The following is a 24,598-nucleotide window of genomic DNA, read 5'->3' on the forward strand; positions in this document are numbered from 1 at the left end:
GAAGTTTTGGAACGTGCCCAGGAAAACTAATTACGCTGCAGAAAGAGACCGTTACATGTTGTCAGTCATCATTTACAGCTTCCCCTACAGATCTAGGGGACATTAAATAATGGTTGGCTTGTTTTTTTAAAGAGAGAGCCAGTTTTGGCCACCAGGGTAGGAGACCCTGGCACAATGTTAGCAGAATGAGCCAGTGCCGGTTACTCACGGACAATTCCATTATAATCAATGAAGTTACACTGGGGTAACTGGGAGGGGAAATTGGTAGTGTTAGAGCCACAGTATTACAGTGGAATAATGACGGATTAATATTTATCTAAACAAAATAGCGCAGTGCTGGAAACATTTAGGGTCTGATTCTCCACTCTCTTATGCCAGTTTTACAAGGATGTAACTGCACTAATTTCAGTGGAGTGACACCAACATAACACTTGTGCCACCCAGTGCAGAACTGGCCACGTACTGTTCACCACCTTGTTCGTCAGGGTGTAAATGATCCACGTACCTGCTTGGCCGTGGGCAGTACAAAACTTTCTCTGGGAAGTGGTGGGGTCTCAGCCATCAATTTCTACCAAATAAACGTCCATGTACACACACAAAGCTTCTAACCCTTAAGGGTTACAAAGAGACCGGTCTGAAGGAGACCCAGTGCAGTGCTGTCCTCCTGAGTCTGCAGACAGAGAATGCAGTGCCACGGAGGCTGCTCGGAGCACTCCCAGGCAGTAGCAGTGTCGTTTTAACAAGATGTTGGCTAGTTTCGCTGCTGCTCTCACAGCCCCTTTAGTTTAATCCTGCTGCTACCTGGGAAAGCTCTGAGCAACAGACAGGCACTGAGGCTACTGACAAGGAGGACCCAGAAATAATGGTGTCTGGGGGAGGGTTGAAGTACGGACAGGCCTTCCTGGCAGTCAGCAGATGAGTAGAAGGGACAGGATAGGAAGGGAGATCTTTCCCCTGACTTCTACCAACCAGAGGGGTCAGGTCAGCCACTAGCCAGAAGCTGAGATGAATGACAGATCCCAAGAGCAGAGCTTGCAGTTGGCTAGGAATAAGAATATAAGAACGGCCACACTGGGTCAGACCAATGGTCCCTCTAGCTCAGTATCCCGTCCTCCGACAGTGGCCAATGCCAGGTGCTTCAGAGGGAATGAACAGAACAGTCAATCATCAAGTGATCCATCCCCTTTCCCAACATCCTTGCCTTTCCCAGTCTGGAGAAGAGTGAAGGATTCTCCCCACACCGTATCCATTCCGCTATACAATGTGGAATTCCAATGTGTTGTCACACGTGCTGACCAAGGCCCCAATGCTGTCACATGACGAGTCTCTCCGGCAAGACGTTGCGCATCCAGGACTCCCAGAACCTCGTCGGGCCGGCCCACCTGGGCACTCCCATGCGGGAGGGTGAGCGTCCGTGACTTGGGGAGGAACGGCAGTGTGAGCCGCGGGAAGCCAGGGCCAGGAACAGAAGCAACGGGCAGCTTGATCAGCACAAGCAGGCAAAGGGCTCTGTGCACAGTGTAGTAAATGTTGTTCTTCCCAAATTGGTCTAGGGAGCTGGGCAAAGATCCATTAGTTCAAACCGTGACGGCCACTGTCCTCCTGGAAATCAGGGTGACTAGCATTATGCCTCCTGCAAGACGCTGAGCATCTGTGACTCCTGGAACCGTGGCGGATCGGCCCCCGCAGACCCACCCGGCCCATGGACCCATGCACCCGCCTTGCATGTTTCTCTGGAGGTCTCATTGTGGACACACCTGCTTTTATATGACCGTGGAAGCACTCCCAGCACACGCGGAGTGCCAGTTCTACACCATGGTAAGGAGCACACGAGCGAGCCCAGCAGCACCATGGCTGCACCCTGCCTGTGCGAACGGCAGTAGGGCAAGACCAGGTGCTTCAGAGTACGAACATGTCTTTCAAGCATAAAGACACTTGGTGACTCAAATATGGATTAAAGGAAATTTTGCCAGGCTTTGCACACACCCACCACTGCCAGGCTTTATACATACACATGCACACAAACACTCGCTCACACTAAGCCAGGTTTTACATACAGACACACAGAGCCAGGCTTTACACACACACACGCACAGCTAGGCTTTACATACAGACACACGCACACACAGAGCCAGGCTTTATACACACACACACACGCACAGCTAGGCTTTACATACAGACACACGCACACACAGAGCCAGGCTTTATAGACAGACAGGCACATGCCTGCTAGGCTTTGCACACGCACGCACACACACACGCACATGGCAGGTGCCAAGCTCTGGTACAGATCTGGCCCTTACATAGGTGGCTAAACAAGAGCTGAGCTTTTTACACCGTCTGGCCCCGAAGGCCAGTACTGAGCACTGAGGCCACGATCCAACACTCAGGGATGTCAATGGTTCCCGCTGACTTCACCGCTCTTTGCCACAAGCCCCTGACACATACAGCCCTGAGTCCTCTGGAAGATCTGGGGCCAGACCCTCAGCTGGCACTACCTTGTCATTGCTCCATGGACGACACCGAAGTGAGGTCAGTTTATACTAGCTCAGGATCTGTCCCCTCGGTGTAAAACAAGGGTGATCACAGGGACAAGCGCATCTAGACAGCGTTACAAAGATTAATTTTTCATATGCTTTTCGCTCCTGGCCTGAACTCTCATCAACCGAAATTTCAGCCCAGGGGAACTCAGTCCTGGTTGAAAAACCCCCTTGACACTAGGGTTTACAGGAGGAAAATGTCCAGCCCCACTCTCCCAGGCTCCCGCTGCCAGGACTAACCAACTGATTAACAAATTAATATGCTCCAAACCCTTCATCCAAGTCACTTGGAATCTGAGGCGACTCTGTACAGAGCAGCCCTGGCCCTTCCTATTGAGATTTTTAAAAAAGGGATCATTTCTTATCCGCAGGTCACAGAGCATGTACATTTCCCCTTGGAGCCAAAATGATGGTGCCAAGTTATATCGGGCCCTGGGCATTTTGTCCTGTAATTAAAGCAACTCCATTCCAGAGCTCCCCTCCACCCCACTCAATTCACGTCTGGTGCCATCTGAAGTAAAACATCTCAGCGTCCTGCTCCAATATATAATAAATCAAAGAGAAATAAAATACTGTTTTAAGTTATGTTATGGCTGCGGCACAAAGAGACCAAAAGGCAGGAGAGAGATTCAAAGATCCAGCTGAAATTTTGCCCTTAAAAGGAAAAATTTGCACCCACTTTGCTTAGTCCGGCAGCCTGAAAGTTCAACCAAGGTAAGGAGCACTCTGCCGATCCCTGCCCCAGTTACCCCCGTCACTGGCAGGAAGTTAGAGTTTCTCCTCTGTGCTTTTCAGAGAGACCCAGAGCCAAACTCTGCTGTCAGTTCCAATCACGCAACCCCCGCTGAAGTCAATAGGGTTACATGGCTGCAGCAGAAGTTCACCCTCTAGTGTAAACCACTGAAGTCAATATGGCAGCCCACCGCACACCTTGAGCCTTCACTGCACCAGGGTGACAATCTGCATCCTAGCGAATACACAGGGCCCAAAGCTCAGCTGGTGTAAATCAGTGGACCTATAATGATTTGCACTTGCTGAAGATCTGGCCCAGACACGCTAGTTCTTTCCTCCTCGGTGTCCTGCCCACACTCTGTCTTGCTTAGATTGTACAATGCTTGGGCAGCTGCAAGACCACTGGGAGGTCTCTGTGATGTCTGCTCTGAGCATCTGCATTTTAACTGAAGCAAGATGTTGACTCTCAACAAAGGTCTCTTTTTGACAAACAGCTCATTAGTCATTGGAGATTAATAGGAGATAATAGAAACAAATAAAGAGTTTCATGAAGTGACTAAAAAGCCCTTCCCCAGAATAAATCGGAAAGACTTTGGCTAAGCAGAGCACTAATAATTGTTAAAAGACTGATACTTCAAAAATGGAAATCCAAAAAGCAACCAACAATTAAAGACCTAGCATAGACATCATCAGTTTGGCCACCATGGAAAGAATTGTATACCATACCAGAAATACCCAAGAAAGATTCTCAGAGATATGGGATGCTTTCGTGGAACTATCTGAATGATCCTATTAAATGCCTGGCATCTATCACCTCCCCTGCTTTTTTACTCACTTCCTTCCCTTCCCATCTCTATCCCGCTTCTCTGAATGTTCCTTCTATTCTTTATCTTACTTCCATATTTTTTCTTGAACTAGGTGGATTTTTATACGCCGATTTTCTTTGTTTGTAAATTGTGTCATACAAATAATTGATTTATATTTTCACCATTCATATTACATATAAGTAAATGTTTACAGTATAACTAAGGTTAGGTAGCAAATGGTTAATATATGATGAGACATTTATGTATTATGAAAAGTTTATGTACATTTTGTTATGTTTGTTATTTCTATATATAATCTTTTTTTAAAATTAATATAAAAGGCCCTTTCGTTTATTCAGATTGATCTGTGTGTGTCATGATTTCAAGAAGGTTAAAGGAGACATAAGCCAAATTTTGTTTCTTTTCCAAATCACCTTTAAATATGTTAAAGCAACAAGCCCAGAAGCCTGTATAGACTTGTTGGAAACTTACCAGATACACAGTTTCCGTTATCATCAACTGAATCATGTTAATTGAGATTTCATTGTCAACATGTGTTAAAGAGAAAATCTCTCTGTATGGGAAAAAGCCGCAACAACATATTTAACCAATAACAATTTGATGAAGCAGCACCATCAAAGGCAATTGTCTTCCTCTGGCAGCTTCCCTTCCCACGAGGAAGTCAAGGAAAATGTCAACTTCTTAGGAGTCCACTTCCGCTACTAATAAAGAACCACTGTGTCAGAGGAGACCAAAAGTGATTTAAGAACATTATTCTCCTAAAGGTTTCTTCACAGCAGGGACTAATCCATACAGCTAGCCTGGCTTGTGCCGGGAAACAACCAATTATTTAGTCCGAAACTAAACAGGACTAGGCCCAGTCAATTCTTGGATGGGAGACTTCCAACAAACCCCAGCCGGAGGGCAACAAACTTAGGACAGGCAGTGAAGAAAATTGTACCAAAGTCAGAGGAAGGCCCTTGGTAAGCAGAAAGGACTCACCTACATCTGAATATATTTGGCCAGGAGGCTGGGGCCAGAAGTCCACCGTAGGATTTTTAATGGCCGGGCTCTCCATTTTACACTCTGTCTGAAGGCCGACTTCCATCAGCACAGCGCCCTCAGCCAGGTGGGATTCAGTGCGTTGGAACACCCATGCCACTGCCTGCACCTTACACCTCACCAAATAATTTCTCTGTGCAAGTGTGGGTCCTTTATTTTGAGAAGAGCCTTGAATGACTCTTTGAACAGAATTCTGGAAATACTTGCATGATGTTTCTGAGCCTACATACTGTGTGTGTTACTAATAACAGGCTGTGCTGACAAAGGAGAATACTTTGCACTTAAATAGCACTTTTCACCAGCCACTTACAAATGTTAATTAATCCCCTGCAAGGCCAGTTTTATTATCCCCACTTTACACATGAGGAAGCTGAGGCATGGAGAGCAGAAAAGCGCTTTGCTTCAAATCACCCAGCAGCAGAACTGGGATGGAAGACGGGAGCCCTGATGGCCAGGCACAAAGTTCTGCCCACTCGACTGTACTACGTCCCAGATGGCTCATGGAGCTGGTCAGACCTGTCAACTCAAACTCGGTTTCTCAAATCAGTGTCTTCTGGGGATGCCAGAATCCAACAGCAGAGTGCTTTTCCAGGGCTCACCCTTGATGATGGTGTTAGCATGTGAGCGTTTGGGGAAAGCAGCCAGATTTGAACATATTGAAGTGTGCACAGAGCTACTTCCTAACTACGACATGATTTTCAATTAGGATTCAAGGTTAAGGTCCCTCTTATGGTTCTAAAAATCTCCATCTCTAGCATTAGGATCTCAGACTTCCTCAGCTGCAGTCTATCAAGCAATGCAGTATAGAGTTGTCTAATAATGAGCAGGAAAGGATTGGCACTCAGGACTCCTGGGTCCTATTCCCAACTCTAGCACTGACTTGCTGTGCGACCTTGGCCTAATCACTCGGTCTCTTGGTGCCCCTGTTTCTGCATCTGAAAAATGAGGCTAGCAACTGACATGAAGCTTAATTAATATTTATGAAGCACTCAACTTCTCAGATGAAAAGCATTGTTATTAGTGATATTTCCAGTAACACAAATCACATTCATTTGCAAAGAAAACTACTCAATAACTTCAGGGAATTGCACTACAAACAGCAGGCTCGTAATGAAATGAAATGACTCCCAGGAAGGCTGTACAAACGCACTCAGGCAAACACACAGGAGCTGCAATTTTCCCTTCCAGTTTCTCTTCCGCCCAAACAGTTCTGGAGGCGTCTCTACTGAATCAGCATTTGGACTTATAATGATCACATAGCATTCTTCAAATTATTTTTCACAAATAATAAAAAAAAGTCAAACTGGGGGGAGGGAACACAAACCCGGTGAGTAATCCAACTCCAGAGAGTGCTTCCTTCTGACGGTTTGCTGACTAGGTTGCCAGGTGTTCACAATTGTGCTCTACAGAACATCTGGTGTGGGATTTTCTATTTATCTAGTCTGAGGCATGAAGAGAAACATTGTATGGTATCCCTTCACAAAACATCGCTTCATTAGTGTTTAGACAAATGTCAATTTTCTCTTGCTGATTCTAGCATGAACCAATTTTCCTGCAAAAATGAAAAAGCCCCTCCCCCTTCACACGCACGCTCTTCAATGCCTTCCTTTGACCTGCTCCCAGCACACCACGACATCTGGCCCTCCCCTAGGCCAAATCCCTGTCCCATTACACACACTCCCCACTGTCTGACTCCTTTCACCACTGTAGCTATCCACTGCCTGATCCCTTAGGTAGGGTCTAGGAAGCACTCGATGGACAACTGGACAAACGCTCAGCTGAGTCTGAGTTTGCTCAGACATCCAGAAACACCTGGGTCACACCAGTCATGCACACCAGCCATCACCACTGTCTGAACATAAGACCTTCAGTGCCATAGCACGGATCCCCTCCCACCTGAACTAAAGGAGTAACTCCATGAGCTAGCTGTAGTAGGCCATTATCTCCTATATGGACTACCTACTAGATGGGGTGGCTGCATAATTGCTCCCATTCTAGTAACATGGGCTCAGATCCTTCAGTGGGAGTTAGGCACCTAAATATCTTTGAAGATCTGGATCATCGTACCTATCTTCCCAGCTGGGGGATCCTAAAGAAAAACACTCGAGGGGAGTTCTTGATTAGTTGTGCAGAATGCTCCTCTTAACCTGGTGGGTGTGTTTCATTCTGCCTGCTTTAGCCCAGCCAGGGCATTCCGCACTCATTGCTCAAGTAGCGTAAACACCAGCATCCAATGAAGTGAGCTGTAGCTCACGAAAGCTGATGCTCTAATAAATTTGTTAGTCTCTAAGGTGCCACAAGTCCTCCTTTTCTTTTCACCAACTCCTTATCTATCTTTGCAGTTCCCCTTTAGCTCCTCATTCCAAGTTGCACCTGAATAATTAATTGCTTCCCCCCAATGCCAGGAAACCTTCCAAACCTCTGGATCTGTGAGTGTTCGGGACTGATAGCTCCCTCCCTGATCTGACAGCTGCCATCGAGCTCCTTGAGTATGTCAGGGCACAGACGTATCCTGCAGACAGCGATCACGGGACTGGCAAGCAGCAGCATTAGAAGTGGTGCAACAAGCAATTCAGGAAATCCGTCTATTGAAACACGTCGCGGGAAAACTTCATTCAAAAAAACCCCACCAAATATAGAGCCCTGGGAGATCATACCGAACGCAGGGCTTGTCCGCCGTAGGGGTTTTTGCATCGGGGCAGCTACCGTGCTAACCCCACAGAGGTTAATTGAACTTGCACCACAGCTTCTCAAGGTGTAAGCTCCCAAACCTGCAATAACCCCTAAGCTGCCACCCCATCAGAGTCTGAGCCGGGACTTGTCTTTCTCGACTGTCACCCCGACTCCCCGTGGATCCAGACAACGGCCTGCTCTGCAAACTCGGTCTGGGTTCTTTTCATCACATGGGTCCTTACTGGTTGTCAAGGCTCCGCGACTCTCCTGCTGCCCCACTGTCAAAAGGGCTGGGTGGCCGGCTCTTAACAAACCGTTCTGCTGAGGAAGCCCAAGGAGGACAAGAATCCAGGGGTCAATCCAGGATTTCAAGGCCAGGATTTCACCCCAACTCACGCTCTCCCAGCAGTGCTGAGAGGCTGAGAGGAGGGAAAAACCACAACACAAATGTGGTGGGTGTGTGTCACTAATGTCAGCAGGTTATAGTGGAGTAAACTGGGGTCTTGATTACACAGTCGCTTTGCTGAGGGTCTGTCTGCTTCTCCCTTTGTACGGTTGCCAACCCTCCAGGATTGTCCCGGAGTCTCCAGGAATTAAAGATTGATATTATGTCATGTGATGAAACCTCCAGGAATACGTCCAACCAGAACTGGCAACCCTATCGCTCAGATGTGACAGCACTCATAGATTTCTAAAGCCAGAAGTGACCATTAGATCATCTGGTCTGACCTCCTGTATATATCCCAGGTTGAAGGCATCTCAGGCCTCCTGTATATATCCCCGGTTGAAGGCATCTCAAGCCTCCTGTATATATCCCCGGTTGCAGGTATCCCAGGCCGTAGAATTATCCCCAGTCACCCCTGCGCTGAGCCCAATAACTTGTGTTTGACTAAAGCAGACCTTCCAGAAAGACAGCCCCCTCTCAATCTGAAGACATCACAAGATGGCAAATCCACCACTACGCTTGGTAGTTTGTTCTAGTGTTTAACTGTCCTCACTGTTCAAAAATTTGCACTTTATTACTGCCCTGAATTTGTCTGGCTTCAGCTTCTAGCCATTGGTTCTTGATCTGCCTTTCTCCGCTAGACTGAAGAGCCCTTTGCTAGCTGGTATTTTCTCCCCATGAAGGTGCTGATACACTAATCAAGCCACCTCTCCATCTTCTTTTAAGATTCATATGTCTCTCACTGCGAGGCATTTTTTCCAGCCTTGGCATCACTCCCAGGGCTCTTCGCAGCACCCTTTCCAAATTTTCCAACATCCTTTTCACGATGTGCACCCCAGAACTGTCCACAGTGTTCCAGTATCGGTCTCCCCAACATCACAGACACTGGCCTCCCAAGGCCACAGCTTCCTACCCTGGCTTGTGGGGTTTTCCACTTCCTACTGGTGGCACGATAGGGAGAGCCAAGCTCGCCCTCTACCCCAGTCTCTGGCCCAGGGACCCTACACCATAAACCCCCACTCTGCTTCACTTTTCTCCTGGCCACGTTCTGACTTTGGCTTGACTCCTGGACCCTTTTTATTGAGCCCCTCGTGTGGCCCATTCCTAGCTCCCTCTTGGCACACTGGCCCCAGAATGTCGCTCAGATACCAAATCACCCACCTACTAGGAAAAAGGACCTGCCTTTTATTTCTAGGCCCAGGTCAGAGCGGGGACTTGATCCCCTTAAAGGCCCAGCTCACCCTTTCACCACCTCTTCTCATGTCCGGCATCACTATAGAGAACACCAAGTTCCCCCACACCACTGTCCCGCAGATGACATGGGAGGGGGCATGGAGAGCCCTTAAAGCAGCCCCTGACTGTTTCATGTAGCCTTAAAGCAGCCCCTTGGCTCCACTCTACTTCCCTCCTGGCTGCACCCACTTTGCCAGACAGGCGCAGAGCCTGTCTGAGCACCGCACTGAGTGTGGGGCAAGAGACGGCAGCAGAGCCACGCTGCAGATCTGGTGCAAACTGCTCTCATTGCCGGGGTGCTTTGACCCTGGGCATAGCACACAAGCAATCGGGCAACAGGGCCCAGGAGGGGTGAAATTAAAAGCAACAATTGCTGGAAAAGGACCATCACTGGTTGGGGAGATGGGAGACAGAAGATGAGACTCTGCTGGCTGGAGCACAGACCGGGGCACTAGGAATCCTTGCGCTCTCAATTGGGTGCTGGCATTGGACTCCCTCTACGGCCTTGAACAAATCTCAGTTTTCCCATCTATAAAATGGGGATAATAAAACTCCCCCTGCCAACCTCACAGCGGTGTTGTGAGGCTTAATTAGTCTGAGAGCCCAATCCTGCATACTGAGGTCAGCCGCAGGCCTGAGGACCCAAGGAACAATGGACTGGGCTCAAAGACTGTCCAGTGCTTAGAAAATAAGTACTATTATTGTTAGCCATTCAAAGGGTTGGAGACTATGGCCCAGATCCACAAAGGTATTTAGGCTCCACGGAAGTTAGGAGTCTAAATACCTTGTGGACCTTGGCCCGAATTCACTCCTTGTGGCTCCTTTACTCGTCTCTAAAGTCACTACGGCTCCTTATAAAGACACCCGTAAATGACCCATCTTAGAATTTATTATAAGCAGCTGGGACATCCAGCACAAACAGCTGGAACGGGGCTTTTGTCCTGATCTCTGGATAATATTATGAAAAAAGGGGATTGCATTGCTGGGCATGGTGCCCTTAACTCCCACTGACTTCACAGGGCACCGTAGGTACTCAGCACCTAGCAGGATCCAGCTGGTAATAACTAGATATGGATACTGTTAAATGTGCTGTTTCCAGGAGAGAGTGAAGGAATCCTTTTCTATTCAAGCTCAACCTCGAGGTTCAATCCCAAAACAAACCTCTCCAATCTGAAATCTCCAGACAGTACTTGGAGATAAGATCATTTGTCTCAGACCGTTGTTTGTAGCTGCCTGGGCTATTCCCCCTTGCAGGTCCTTTATAATAAACAATCTCTAGGAATCAGACCAACATATATATAATTTGGAATGAGTCCTGGCAAAGAAAAGTGGCAAGAGTTTAATACTGGAGAACACAGAGGGTAAAGGAGAACGCAGCTGGGAGGAGGGGGGAAAGGATGGAGAGTTCCTTCTGATTCAGCTCAAGGCAAACTTGTCCCTAAAACAAAACTCAAAATGACTGAACACAGCTGTTGGTAAAACTCAGAGGAAGGCCCAAGATACAAAGATCAGGGCTGTTTTGGTCCAGACTCATTGTAGGGCCAGATGCAAATCTGGATCTTTATCAAGATCCAAACTTTTCTAAGGCACAAGGGTGTTTGGAGCTGGGGTGATTTGGTTTGGCCCATTATTGCAAGATGGGTCATAGAAAAAGTCCAGATCTGGGTCTGGATTTGCCCGAAGTTGAGGGTTGTTTGGATCTGGGGTTTTGATTTGAGCCCAACTCAAGTAAAAATTAATATCCAGTAAGAATCCTCTCTAGTCACCCATCCATCCTTCTCTCTTCTATGCACACATGTGCACACACACTTCATTCAATGAGACACTAATCAAGGGAGTGCCAGCTCCCCCAGTCTCTTTCAGAAAAACAGACTGCTCCAATTAGTGCAGATACCAGCCCTGCTCCCTTCCATCCATTGCCAAAGAAACAGAACAAACCACACCGCACTTGCCAAGATCAAACAAAACCGAAACATCTGACAAGACTTAAGACTCCTTGGATCTTCCCAGTCAGGTGACTCGGACAGAGAGAAGTGTCCGCTCCTCACTGTATCAAGGAGAAACTCATTCCCTAGCAATGACCTTTCAGGGTTACAGACAACTATCTGTCCCAGTCCAGCAGCTTGGCTGCCAGTCACTTCTTGCTTGGCTGCTGCTAATTTTTCAGTGTGGGACGGGCAAGCTACCAGCATCCATAAATCACACACCAGAACAAAAAGAAAAGGAGTACTTGTGGCACCTTAGAGACTAACCAATTTATTTGAGCATAAGCCTTCCTCAGACATTCTTGTTAAACCCTGGATTTGTGCTGGAAGTGGCCCACCTTGGTTATCGTGCACATTGTAAGGAGAGCGATTGCTTTGGATAAGCTATTACCAACAGGAGAATGGGTTTGTGGGGGGGGGGGGAGGGGGCGCATGGGGAGAAAACCTGGATTTGTGCTGGAAATGGCCCACCTTGATTATCATACACATTGTAAGGAGAGTGATCACTTTAGATAAGCTATTACCAGCAGGAGAGTGGGGTGGGGGGAGAGAAAACCTTTTGTAGTGATGAACACCCATTTTTTCATGCTTTGTGTGTATAAAAACATCATCTTCTGTATTTTCCACAGGATGCATCCGATGAAGTGAGCTGTAGCTCCCGAAAGCTTATGCTCAAATAAATTGGTTAGTCTCTAAGGTGCCACAGGTACTCCTTTTCTTTTTGCGAATACAGACTAACACGGCTGTTACTCTGACACCAGAACAGTGGTAAACTCTTCTCCTCCAAAAGCTTTCCGACGTGACAAGACTGTTCCCTTCCCCCCTCCTCAGTTATGAACATCTCGATAGGGATAGATTCACGCCCATTTCCACCAGCCACGGAGCCAGCCCACGGTTAGCAATGAGGAGCTGTTCAACTACTGACAGCATGGCCAAATGAATTGCCAACCAGACACAGGAGGTGGGATTTCCAGCCTGCCCATTGTTTCAGACTGAGACAGTCATCACAAGGCCGGATTGTGTAGCCCTTCCACCGGACTGTTATTTAGGGAGGCCCCAATCAAGGGATCACAGCCTCTTTACAAAGGCAGTCTCTGCCCCACAGGGCTTGCAACCGAAGCATTTGATGAGAGACAACAGGTAGAGAAAAGCAAACAAATGGGGGAATTGGCGGAGGGAAGACGCCAAAGGTAAAAGTGAAAGCATTACATCAGTAGCAGTCGCTCCACACTGATGAGTAAAGATCCCATAAATCAGTAAGGCATGGTCAGGCTCTCACAATTCTAGTAGCACATTACACAAATAAAACCCAAACGCCTTTGCAAGAAAACCACTGAAAGAAAAGTTCAAAAGAAAAACACATAACTAGGGGCAAATACAATGGAGCAAGAGGACAGTTGTTGCCAATTTAGTAGATAGTTTACGCTCTGGTGAACATGGCATTCAGCTCTCGTAAACAAAACATGCAAAAGCACACACACACCCCTGCTCCCCTCCCCAAAAGACGAGATTTTACTAGGTAAAAAGTGACACCAGTCAGACCGCAGCACCAGCCACAATGATCGTTTCCGATTACAGGGCTGAAAGAAGAAACAAAACTCGCCTATGCTACTTCAAGGGAACTTTAGATCAAGTCGACTGCAAATCTCGCCCACAATGCGGATTCTGTTTTAATACTATTGAACTGTTTCAAAGCACCTTTCAGAAGACACTGCTGTTGAGATTTCTCAGCCCCTTGCTCCCATCAGAAAGCCACATGATTCAAGATAGATTGGCAGTCTTCTCCAAATTCTCCTATGCCAACTGGAAAAATTATTCTGCACTCAATGTAATTCTCCAACACATCAGAGACATCTTAATCTACTCAATATTTCAATCAAACAGATCAGAGCAATGGGTATTTCACATATAATTCCACCCCGACAGAGATTTCAACCAGGAAGGGAACAAACAGACCAGAACATAGGGATGTGGTTTGTAGCTAGAAATCAACTTCCCTGAATACCAATTTGCAGTCTGGTAGTAACATTGGGCCCTGATTCTATTTTCACGAATGCCAAAGGCAAAATCCTCCTTAATTACTATGGGAACAGGATGCTGACCTTGGTTATCATTAATATGCAACAAACTTTTTTTTGTTTTTTTTTTAAGTTTTCCCTGATTTTGATACTTAAAAAAAAAAAAAGTCTGGTTTATTTCTGAAGCCCTTAGCAATGTCACAAACGATCAACAAGTGGCAAAAAGAATCTCAGCTGTAGGGGGGAGAATAGCTGCATTTATTCCAGTTAAACAGGATTCCCACAGGTAGGAATTTATATATATATTTAAAACAATGGATGTGTTCTTGAGCTACAGTACAATGGGCAGAATATCAGGGATGACAAAGAAAGGAAAAAGATATGCAAGTTCCCTATAGACTAGAAAAAGGCAACTTTTGTTCAACATTCAAGGCAAAAAAAAAAAAAAAACAACCACCACCAGCCAAGAGAACAACAGTTTACGGAGACCTTATGTAGCATCCCAGAGAGACAAAACAGTAGGACTGAATTTGAAAGCAAGAAAACAGTCATCCACTAAAATAGGTCCAGAACCTGTGTCTTTTACACAATATTACTGAGTCCGAATTCAGACATTCACATCAATGGGAGCTTGCCCCGTGGAAGGGCTTGGATGGCAGTGAATTAAGTTAAGGGCCGGATTCTGATCTCATTTGTCTGGAGTAACTTCACTGAAGTCAATGGAGTTCCTCCAGATTTACAACAGTGTTAATGAAAGGAGAATTTGGCCCCCCAAGAGCCAGATCCAAAGTTCATTGAAGACAATGAATAAACCTCAATTTTCTTCACTGGGTTTTGGATCAGGTCCTAGGCTAGAGCATCTTAAAACCAGGGGCACTTACCACTTGAGGCTTGCTCTTGGTGCTGCTAGGGCTGTGTTCCTCCTGCTGCTTTGGACATCTCAGCAGCTTGGGCTCTGAAATAGTCGGTGTAGCAGGCGAAGACCTGGGCATATCCACAGTGCCACCAGAAGACAAGTCCCCTGAGTTAAGAGTCAACATGTATTGCTTGGTGACATCCTCCAAGGATGGAGCTTGGAGGACAGGGTAGGATTTGATGGGGAGAGGTGAAGATTCTGGCACAGTTACATGGACATTTTGATTGAGCGACCCATGAGGCTCAGGTGCTGAGATGGGGAGGAAGGCAGCAGGCTCGCTGGCGTGCCGGACATGCTTGGATGCAGGCCTGGACCTACTCAGGGTACTAGCAGGAGTTGTGGCAGAGGATGCAGTCTCGTGATTCTCCTGATGAGTCACCCGGTTGGTGCGCTTCTTGGAACTGCGCCTGATGATCCTGGGGGACAGGACTTCCGCCAGCTTGGGGTCAAAGCTATAGCTTTGAGCTGCCTCTCCTGCATTGTGGCCTCCTACTTTTGCAGGTAGGATGTGCTCAGACTGAGAGCGCAGCTTCTCAACCTCCTGGCCCAGCTCCTCCAGCTCTCCCACCTCGTCCCTTTGCTCGGAGAGGATGGGTTCGCTGCTGGAAGGCGGAATGGTCTGGTCCATCTCACTGATTGGCTCGCTGGGGCCCTCAAAGCCTGCGCTGGCCAACTCACTGCGACGGCTGGGGTCACTGAACGATTTCTTCTTGACTGTCTTACCATTTCCCCTCTCGTCAATCACCTTGTCCATGGCACCGGGCTGGCTAACAATGTTCTGGATCACCGTGCTGTAATCCTTGATTCCATCGCTACAGACGGACAGGTCGCTGGCAGCGCTGCCGGTGCACTCGGACAGAGCCATGGCCAAAGACTCCGGGACACCGGCCTTGGAATTCAGGGACCCTAGGAGATTACTGTCCACTGAGAAGTTCTCAGTCTCTTCTGTGATCGAGCACCTCCTGTGGGGCATGGGGTCACTTAGGGATCTGTAGGCTTCGCCACTGGATTCCCCGTTGCTGGAATCGGACCAGTTGTTGCCAACAGAGGGAAACTTCCTTCGGCGCCGCAGGGTGCTTGGGGTGGAAGGTGCCTCTAAGGACCCTTGGGCCATGGCTTTACCAGTAAGGGCATCATCAACAACAGAAGCACCCTCATGGTTCATTCTCGCTGTGAGCCCAGGAAGAAGAATCTCTTTACTGTTCACTCGATCAGTGTCGCCCTCCCCTAGGCTGGCGTTGGCCGGTGTCCAAGCCGCGACAGTCTGACAGAGTTCCCCGTAAGCAGCGTTGGTGGGACCCACCTCAGGCTCCGTCACGATGCCTTCATCGGTCATGCTAGACTCATGACCCGAGAGCTCCTCCATGGACTTCCCACAGTAGAGGTTTTCTTCAGACTCTGCTTTCTTCAGACACTCCTCATGCTCTTTGCTCCCCAGAAGGGCCACATCGGCTTCCTTCTGGTTCTCTGTAAACTCCTCGCCACACTTCACACCTGCGCTGTCCTTCTGATCTGACACAAAGACGTAGTCGTGCTGGGAGCCGATCCGACTTATCTTCTCAAAGACTTGCCGTGCTTCCTGAATATACTGATCCTGGATGACGACCGGGAGCCCATCGACATCCCCTCTCTGGCCAGCATCACCGTCTGAAACCACGCTGTCATGGTCACTACTGCTGCTGGCCAGGAGAAGCTCTGAGGAGCTTTGCTTTCTGGAGCTCTGGAGGAGGAGCCTGCGTGGCGTCGGTTTGTCAGAATAGGTGAAGGACTTGGCCCGACGTAAGGTCGCGGTGAGGTCTTTGAGAGTTGGGCGGCCACCTAGCGCCCACCGATTCGGGGTTTGTGCCACGCTTCGGCCTCTGCCTCCCAGCTGGTGCCCAGGTGGGCTCTGGTAGTTCTCACTCCTGCCACTGCTGAAGGCCCCTTCCTCTTGGTCACTGACCCCGCCACCTTTCTTCCTCACCTTCAGCTCGGAGAGATCTGATTTTAGGAAGCTGAGGAGAGTCAGCGTCTCAGTGGCTATGTCAGGATTGGACATGGACTTCCTGTCCTTGGCTTGCTCGGCCTCAGGTCCACAGTGGAGCAGAATCTCACTGGAAGGGTCCTGTTTCACTTTGCCGATGCCCATGGGCAGCTTAGGACGCACCCGGACCTGCTGCTGCAGTCTGGAGAGGCTGTCGCTGTGGCCGAAGCTGGGGGATCTGTACATGCCAAGGCCCCCCTGCAAGCTCCGGCTTTGGCTGGGCCAGCAGGGCCCAAAGTGGTCCTCTTCCTTCAGGGTCTCGGTGCTCGAGTACCTGCTGCTGCTTCTCGACCCGCACGGGCTCGGCCCAAAGGGCGGGATGTTCACTTTGGAGACGCGGGAGACCAGGGGTATGGGTGGCGCTGCGGCCAGTGGGAAGTGAGCAGCAGATACGCCTTCTGACATGCCCCTCACGTACTGCCGGTGCCCTTCGACGCTGCCTGCTGTCTTGGCTTCCCCCAGCAGGGCGGCAAAGGTGTTCCCACTGTTGCAATCTGCCGCTGCCAGTCTCTTTGCCACCGAGGGCGGCTTGGCTCCATCGTTCGCAGGAAGAGGCAGGTGTGCCAGGACCTCATGAGTCCACGGGGGCCGCCCTGGCGCGGCCTCCATTCCCGCTAGCCCGTCGCTGTCGGACTCATGGTCCCAAAGGCCCAGGTCTTTCTTTTTCTTCCGGACGGAGCGTTTCCTGGGGGTCACCAGCTGGTTCCCTTCCTCCTCGCTCCCCGAGGACCGCTCCAGGGACCTGGGCCTGCCCCCGGAGGGGCCATGCTTGCTGTTGGCACTGCCAGGGAAGGGCAAGCCGTGAGCGGGCAGCAAGTCCTGGCAGCTGGAGCTCCCTTCTAGGAGGAGGCTGCAGACAGCAGAGGAGGCGGTGGAGGGCGGGGGGGCAGCCTGTGGTCTGGAAGAACTATGCCAGGAATGTAAACTATCCCAAGCCGGCTGGTGCTGCGGCTGCCGCCGGGCCTCCCCGCCGGCCGGAGCGCAGGGCAGCGGGTGCGCTCGCAGCAGGCCGGGGTAGGGAACGCAGCTGCGGGGCGGCGGCGGGGGAGGCGGCGGCTTGGGGCCGGCGCGGAGCCGCTCCTCCTCCCTCCTGGCCGGAGCGGGGCCGCTGCTGGGAAGCGGGGGGCTGTCCGTGCCCGGCCGGGGCGCCCCGAGCCCCGTCCCCGCGGCGGCCGAGCTGCCGGCCCCGCCGTGCGGGGAGCGGGCCCCACCTTCCTCCTCCGGGGCCCGGCCGGGGGGCGGCCGCCGAAAGCTCTCCCCGAAGAGTTTGCGCATCTCGGTGACGCTGGGCCAGAGCCCCCCCGGCTCCAGTCCGGCCTCCCCGGCCTTGGGGGGCTCGCTCAGCCCCTGGCTGCGCTGCGGCCCCCCGCCCTCCTCATCGGGCGGCGGCCGAGCCTCCCTCTTCCCCGGCTGGGGCGGGCAGCAGGTGGCCCCGTCCTCGTCCGGCTCCTCCTCGCTCTGGGAGCTGCGGGGGGCGGGCGGGGGAGCGGCCCCGGCGGCGGCGTCGAAGCGCTGGGAGAGCTGGCGGACGGACGGGGACAGGCTCCGCAGGGCTCTGCCCCGGAGCTCCGGGGAGGGGCAGGCGGCGGCGGCGGCGAGCTTGGAAACTTTCCGGGAGAGGCCGCTGGAGGCGGCTCTGGAGGGCGATCGCCGGCGGCGCTGCGGCGAGTCCCGCTCCTGCGGCGGCGGCTGCTGCGCCCTGGCGCCGGGGGGCTGGCACTGGCACGCCGGCGGCCGGGCTCCTTCCCCCTCGGCCGCTGCCTCCAGCCACCGCTCCAGCCGCTTGAAGGAGACGCTCCGGCAGAGGGGAGCTGTCCCCTCGGCCTCCCCCTCCGCCATTGTATATACCCGCCGCGCTCAGCCCACCCACCCACCCCCTTCTCTCTCGGCCGCCCCCCTTCCTCTCCTCCCCTCTGCTCCTCCAGCCCTAAACCCGCTCCGGCGAGCAGTCCGGCCCCCGCACGCCGCCCTCCGCCATCCAGGGTCCCCGCGGCGCTGCAAACTCGGAGGCAACTTCCACTTCCCACGGCAAGTCCGGGGGGGGCGGGGGGGGATTGCAAACGCGCCCTTCCCCAAAGCCCCGGATCGCGGCTTGATCCCTTTCCCCCGGTTCCGAGGCGATTCCCAGGCAGCCCGACGTTTTGGGGTGGGAAAGCAGGCGGCAAACTTCAGTGGCACTTTCCCCGCCGCAGCGGCCGCTCCAGCTCGGTGAAAGGAAGTGGCCCCCTTTCCAATCCGACTTCATCCCCTGCACCCAGCCGCCACACCGACATCTCTCCGCCGCACGAAATCCGAAGGCATCTCTTGGTCAGACGCCAAAGCGGCCCACTTGCCTTGCACCATAGAGACAAGTCCTCATCCCTTCTCTTTTCGGTTATTATTTGGGGGCTTAAATGTCGCCCTCACTTTATTTTGTTCTCTTGCAGTCAAATAAACTTTCCCTGAGAGGCGTGGTTTCTTGAAATGAGGGGGTGGTCTCTGAAGGAAAGTCTGGGAACATGGCTTGGGTAATTTTACCAGAAAAAGAAAACGAGGAGAGAGGAAATACGGTAACGATGAGTCCCCGGTTTGCCTTTTATTTTCCAGTGTATTCACATGTTACATCTTTTGGATCTGCTTTGGCTAGAGATATAACGCTTTTTAAAGATCTACTACCCAGCCCCTTGTCGATTTTGTTTTGTTTTAACTTCCCTCTGAGCCTTTCAGAAAGACAGGGCAAGAATTTACATATTTTAAGGCCTTTTGCTTGTTTTCATGGGGTGGATTTCCCCTAAACATAAAAACAGTCAAAAGGCCTGAGGTCTTAGGTTCCTGTCTTCTATTGATTTCAGTGCCTGGAGAGGCAGCTGAGAAAGCAATCGACTTTTCAGATTTGGAAACGCTGATGACGTTTTTCTGCCAAGGTTTCAAGTGCAGGGAAGAACCAGGGACATTGACAGTTTCACGATGTCCCCCTCTCCTCCCCCGCTTTTAATCAGCAATAAACTCTGCCTGTGCCTTTTTAAAAGGCTTTTTTTATACATACACAGTCAGCTTTTCAGGGCCTGGACTAGCTTTTGCTATATAATTATACACTCCTGCCTCCCCCCCCCCCCCAGTCTGGAATGCTGCTGCTGGGTATTACCATAATGCAAATGAATATTACTAATACTAATAGCTCAATAATTGACTTAGACTGTGAGTTCTTTGGGGGTGGGGGACTGTCTTTTTGTTCTGTGTTTGTACAGCGCCTTGCACAATGGGGTGGCTGGCACTCATAGGTGTTCCTACAAGACAAATAATAACGTCTGTAGCTAAGAGACACAAAAATCATGGCCAAGGTTTTGAAAAAAGGTGTCTGAATTTGGGCTCCTAAATCCATACAAAGGCACCTAACAAGGAGGCCTTCAGCAAGTGCCCATTGATGGCAATCATTAGGATTTGGTCTGTACACTTTATTTTATTCCTTTTTTGGTTGGTTGGTGGGTATGCAAGTTCCCTCTGGGCTTGAACTTCCCCTCGAAGTGAACAGGGAAATTCTCATGGGCCGCCCTGGTTGAAATGCTGTGAGCTGAGACTGGAAAAGGGTAGCATCAATGAACTGGTGGGGGGCAGAGGAAGGCTCGTCCAGGTGGGGAGAGATACAAAGGAAGAGGGTTTTGCATACATGGCTAAAGGACCTAGAGGAGGCCAGGGTAGATGACTAGAAGTGGGATAGGGAAGAAGAAGGAGAGGCCCCGGGTTCCATCCCCTGCTACAGCCTCCCCATTCTGGTGACTTAAAAGGCCTGATAACGTTATGGAATTCACTGTCACTGGGGAATCTTTTGTATAATCCATCCCCCTGCTCCCAGGATCCGGTGAAGGGTTCCCTTCAAGATCATGATCTGCAGCGCAGGAAGGTGATGGAGCAGAGGAGGTGTGACAGGGTCGTAGGATGTTTATGTGGCAAAGGGTCACTGCCGGGCCAGGATCCCACAAACGGAGCCCAATTTGCAGCTGTCTTATTTGCTCAGCCCAGCACCGCTCCTGATAGCTGAATGGAAATTGCTCGTTGCTCCCATTCCCCAGCATTAAAAGCCTCTGAGCTGGCAGATTAGTGCCAAGGGGCCACAGCGGAGATCAGGGCCCCATTGTGCTAGGCACTGTACCAAAATGCCCACAGGATACATAAATCAAAACTTTGGCCTTACCCTTCTGTTTTAAGAAGAGGTCAGCCACTTATGCTGCTAACCCAGCCAGCCAGTGGGCCGTGCTGTGGCCCCCCACAACATTGCGTGGAGAGGCGGCGAGGCAGGCAGAATTCACGCCCGTCATTCCTGGAGCCCCGGCATGCTGCAAGTTGGGCTGCTGGATGGAGCTGAACCAGAAGGAAAACAGGAACCGGGCAAGAGGCCCGAGTAACCTGCTAGAGGGACACAAACCAATTACATCTTCATTCTCTGCAGCGCTTTGGTTTCACTATTAAAGTTAGTTCTAGACACAATAGACTTTTTTTATCAGGACTCTTTCCAAACCTGACTGTGTTGCGCCCCCTAGTGGACATGGGGGAAGGTGACTGCTTCTACACTGGCAGTGTCAAACCTTGGGTAGGAGCTGTAGCTCATGAAGGCTTATGCGCTAATAAATTTGTTAGTCTCTAACGTGCCACAAGTCCTCCTTTTCTTTTTACGGATACAGACTAACACGGCTGCTACTCTGAAACCTGTCATCTTGGGTAGTGTTTCTTTCACATAGAAAGTATGTGGGAAAGTGAGTTAGGTTTTCATTGTTCACGGTGTCCCCCCCCCCCAGTTGTTGTTGTTCTTCTAAGTGTTTTAGATAATTCTGCTTAATCTTTTCTCCAAACCCATGAATCGTTGGAGTGGCTCAAACCTGCTCCCATTAAAGTCAATGGTAGTTGTGGTGCTGACTTCAACACAAGTAGAGGGAGTGTGGTCTAGGGGTGGCAGGACTCCTTGGCTCCCTAGTCCTGGCTCTGTCACTAACCCAGGGCCTGATCCTGGACCCCTTATTCTGAAATGTGGCCTGTACTCCTGGGAACAGTCCCATAGATGTCAATTACTCTGTTACATGCAAGTATTTGCATACCCCTAATCTCAGTGCTTTGCCACAACAAAGTGGATGCTCCCGTTCACGGGACGACACAAGTGCAATGTAATCAGAGTGCACCTCTGTGTTTGGTGCCCCACAAATGTTCTCCTTCCAGCTCACGAGAGGCAAATGAAACCTTTTAAGAGAGGGTTCCTGTGAAGATTGCTCCTTTTAAAAAAATCCGCTGTGTGAACTGTGCTTTAGTTACACTTTAACCAGCAAAAGCCAGCAGCGTAGAAAACCCCTCAGAAAGCATGGGGAAGGCTACTAGGACCTGGTCCATTCTCATCCAGCCTTTAATCAATAACTCATTGAGTGTTTGTGCCATGCACCACTAGGAACTAGTTATAATGGATAATTGGGGCTCTTTGTGCTTATTCAATTGCCTGGCACTTTCTGAAAAAGGTTTGCTGGAGATTTAGGTGCAGCCTGTTGGTGATGTGCCTCAGAGTTGGGCCGCTGGGTTACTGAACAGAAACCCAAGGTACTGCTGGGTCCAGTACTGCAGCTCTCCTGCCCTGTATGCCGAACTCTCTCGCTAATGTGGCAGGACCCGGTATTGGAACTAGACAGATTTCCACAAGACTTCAAAAGCACCGTGTGCGTTTTAGACAGCGGTGTAGTCACGAAACTTGAACACCGCCCAACTCGCTGCTGCAAATGATGGTGCATAGAAAATCATTACTAGCAATCCAAACTTCTTCTTGTGTAATAATATTAAGGCTTGTACCCTTTTGTAGGCTGCCGCCGCTAAGGGGTGACATTCAGCTCCATCCCAAGCAGGCCTGACATTCTGTCTGGCAGAGGGCAGACATTGTGTGAGAACACGGGCAGACTCTCATACTGAGATGTGTAGGGCTAGATGATTCCCTGCTTGCTGTTAGTCACCGAGGAGCTTCTGAAATACACACGTCCCCTCCACAGTCATGAACCCCCTGTTTTAAGCAGACTCTGCTGTTATATCACAGGGTCTTCTTTCCCCAGTATGCCTGAACAAATAAGGTTCTCTTCAATAAGTTTCCTCCCGCCCCTGTTTGTGTGTAAGTCTGCTAGCAAATGTAGCATTCCTTCCGGGCAAATGGTTGGGTCCAGGAATCCGTGGTGGGAAGCGGAGCCGTTCACCTCCAAACCCAGGGTGCAGATTGTGCCCAAGGAGCTGAAATGGTTATTTCTATATTCCTGGCAGTTTCCACCACCCACAGAGAGATCAACCTGGTTGCTGCCCAGGAGCTTACACTCTCACAACAGAACCACCCAGAGGGCAATGGCTGGGTAGGAGGCGTGTGGGAGACCCCACTGGTGAAGTGACCAACCCAGAGGGGAGCCATGAAAGAAGCGGGTTTAACAAAGATCAGGGAAAGGGGAGAAAAGGTACTTAGCAAACAGGGATGGGGCCCAGGCCAGGAGTCCATAGCCGCAGGCTCCGGAGAGAGGCCAAGGCATGCACAAGTAGTGGGGACTGAGCCTAGCTCCATCCACCTGGGCTGATACATGTGGCAAGGCTGTGTGTGCGCACATGCGTGCAGGGGAGTGGGGCTCTCTGGTCCGTGGGAAAAACAGGGCTTCACCCTTAGGGGCTCTTGCTCACATCGGACTCAGATCCATTTAGTCAGACCTTCAGAATCACCTGCCCTTCTCTGAAACCTGGGCTTCAGGTCAGCGTTTTGGAAGCATAGCAGTGGCAGTTAGGAAAGGGGGAAAAAATCACCCCCAACCATCAGAGCTGGGCCAGCACAAGTCCCAGCATAGGTGCACTTTTATCGGCAAAAAGGCCTGTTTCCGCAGAGCAGATTTCACTCCGGTAATTGGTATAAGCTACACCCGCAGCAGCGGTCTTGATACTGTGTCAGAACAGATAATGTGGACCAGGCCTTAGCTGTTGTCCTGTATGGACAAACCCAGCTCCTCCACTTGCTCTGCTAAAGCAATTAAAAATTAAACCAACTAGGCTTTCAGCGTTAAACTCCACACTCTGTCCAGCCTCTCCCTGTGCAGCCATCAACCCCAAGGCTTTTGAGGTGCAAAAAGGCATTCCTCTCCCAGACCCCAGGGAAGAGATTGAGCACAAAAGGGACCCCATTATCCAGTTTCGGCTATTTTGTCAATCTTGAAATAAGTCTGTTGCTTCCTAGGAACTTCATCGTCAGCCTTTCTTCCGTCTCATGGCCATGCAGAACGTCACAGCAGCAGAGGGCATTGAATTAGGATCTTTCTGCTTCAAAAGCACAGGCCTCCTACCACAGGAGCTGAAGGAGAAGCGCCATTAGCTACAGCAGTATAAGGCTTATGACATACAATTAAGTGGTTCTAATTCTGTCCAGCAGAGGGCCCTGGCACTCAGACACTGAAATATCTTAATGTGCACCTCTACTCTGAAGGGGTAACAATGGCATTGAGAGGCTCCATGCTTCTGGCCTGCCTCAGAGACTCCAGATCAAACGGGCTTAGATCATGAGTACGAACAGATTTTTTTTTTCTCTAAAGGCCACAAACTCATACTGGGATCTGAGAGCCAAGCTGAGTTCCCCCGCCTCCAACCTTCTTCTGAATGATAATTTGGAATACAGATTCTGCAGGGGACAAACTTTGGCCTCACGGACCCCTGTGCAACCTCCTTGTCTTTTACGATGGGGGAAGCCTGCTCAAACTCCCTTTGACTTCAGTGACAGAACATTTGGGACCACAGGTTCTTTAAAAACTTCCATTCTGTGTGGAGATCACCTGGAGATCTTTTTTGTGTGTGCAAGAGAAGCAGGTTTGCCCTAACGTCTTTGCCCCAAATCCCTCACTCCGTCCCCACTATTATGCACCATGCTGTTAATCTCTGCTGTGTACTGTCTTCTGTGCCAGAAGTGGCTGCACTTCAGTGATGAACAAGAATTTGAAATATCTCCACTCCCCTTATCAGTCCCTTAGAGGGGGCCTGGAAGCCTCTTTGATGCTATCAAAAATGAAAACAATGCTGTCAACTGTTCTTCGGCTAGATTGCTGAGTCTCGGCACCATCTCTGCTGTCCGCGGCCCCTTTCCTTGGAGAACATCAGAGAGCATCAACAGAGCCACACTGACGCTGACGTACAGGAATCTCCATTTT

General features: G+C 50.3%; 1 protein-coding gene across 1 annotated transcript in view; it reads right to left on the reverse strand.

The window, feature by feature from the left end:
* ARHGEF17 (Rho guanine nucleotide exchange factor 17) overlaps positions 1-18,272 on the reverse strand; it is a 244,111-nt gene extending 225,839 nt beyond the window's left edge. The window contains exon 1 of the mRNA XM_074954998.1: positions 14,376-18,272. Within this exon, the coding sequence (XP_074811099.1) occupies positions 14,376-18,272 (3,897 nt within the window). The remainder of the gene's footprint in view (positions 1-14,375) is intronic.
* Between the last annotated feature and the right edge of the window lie 6,326 nt (positions 18,273-24,598).

The sequence above is a fragment of the Natator depressus genome, chromosome 1 (genome assembly GCF_965152275.1).
Source record: "Natator depressus isolate rNatDep1 chromosome 1, rNatDep2.hap1, whole genome shotgun sequence".
NCBI classification, from domain to species: domain Eukaryota; kingdom Metazoa; phylum Chordata; order Testudines; family Cheloniidae; genus Natator; species Natator depressus.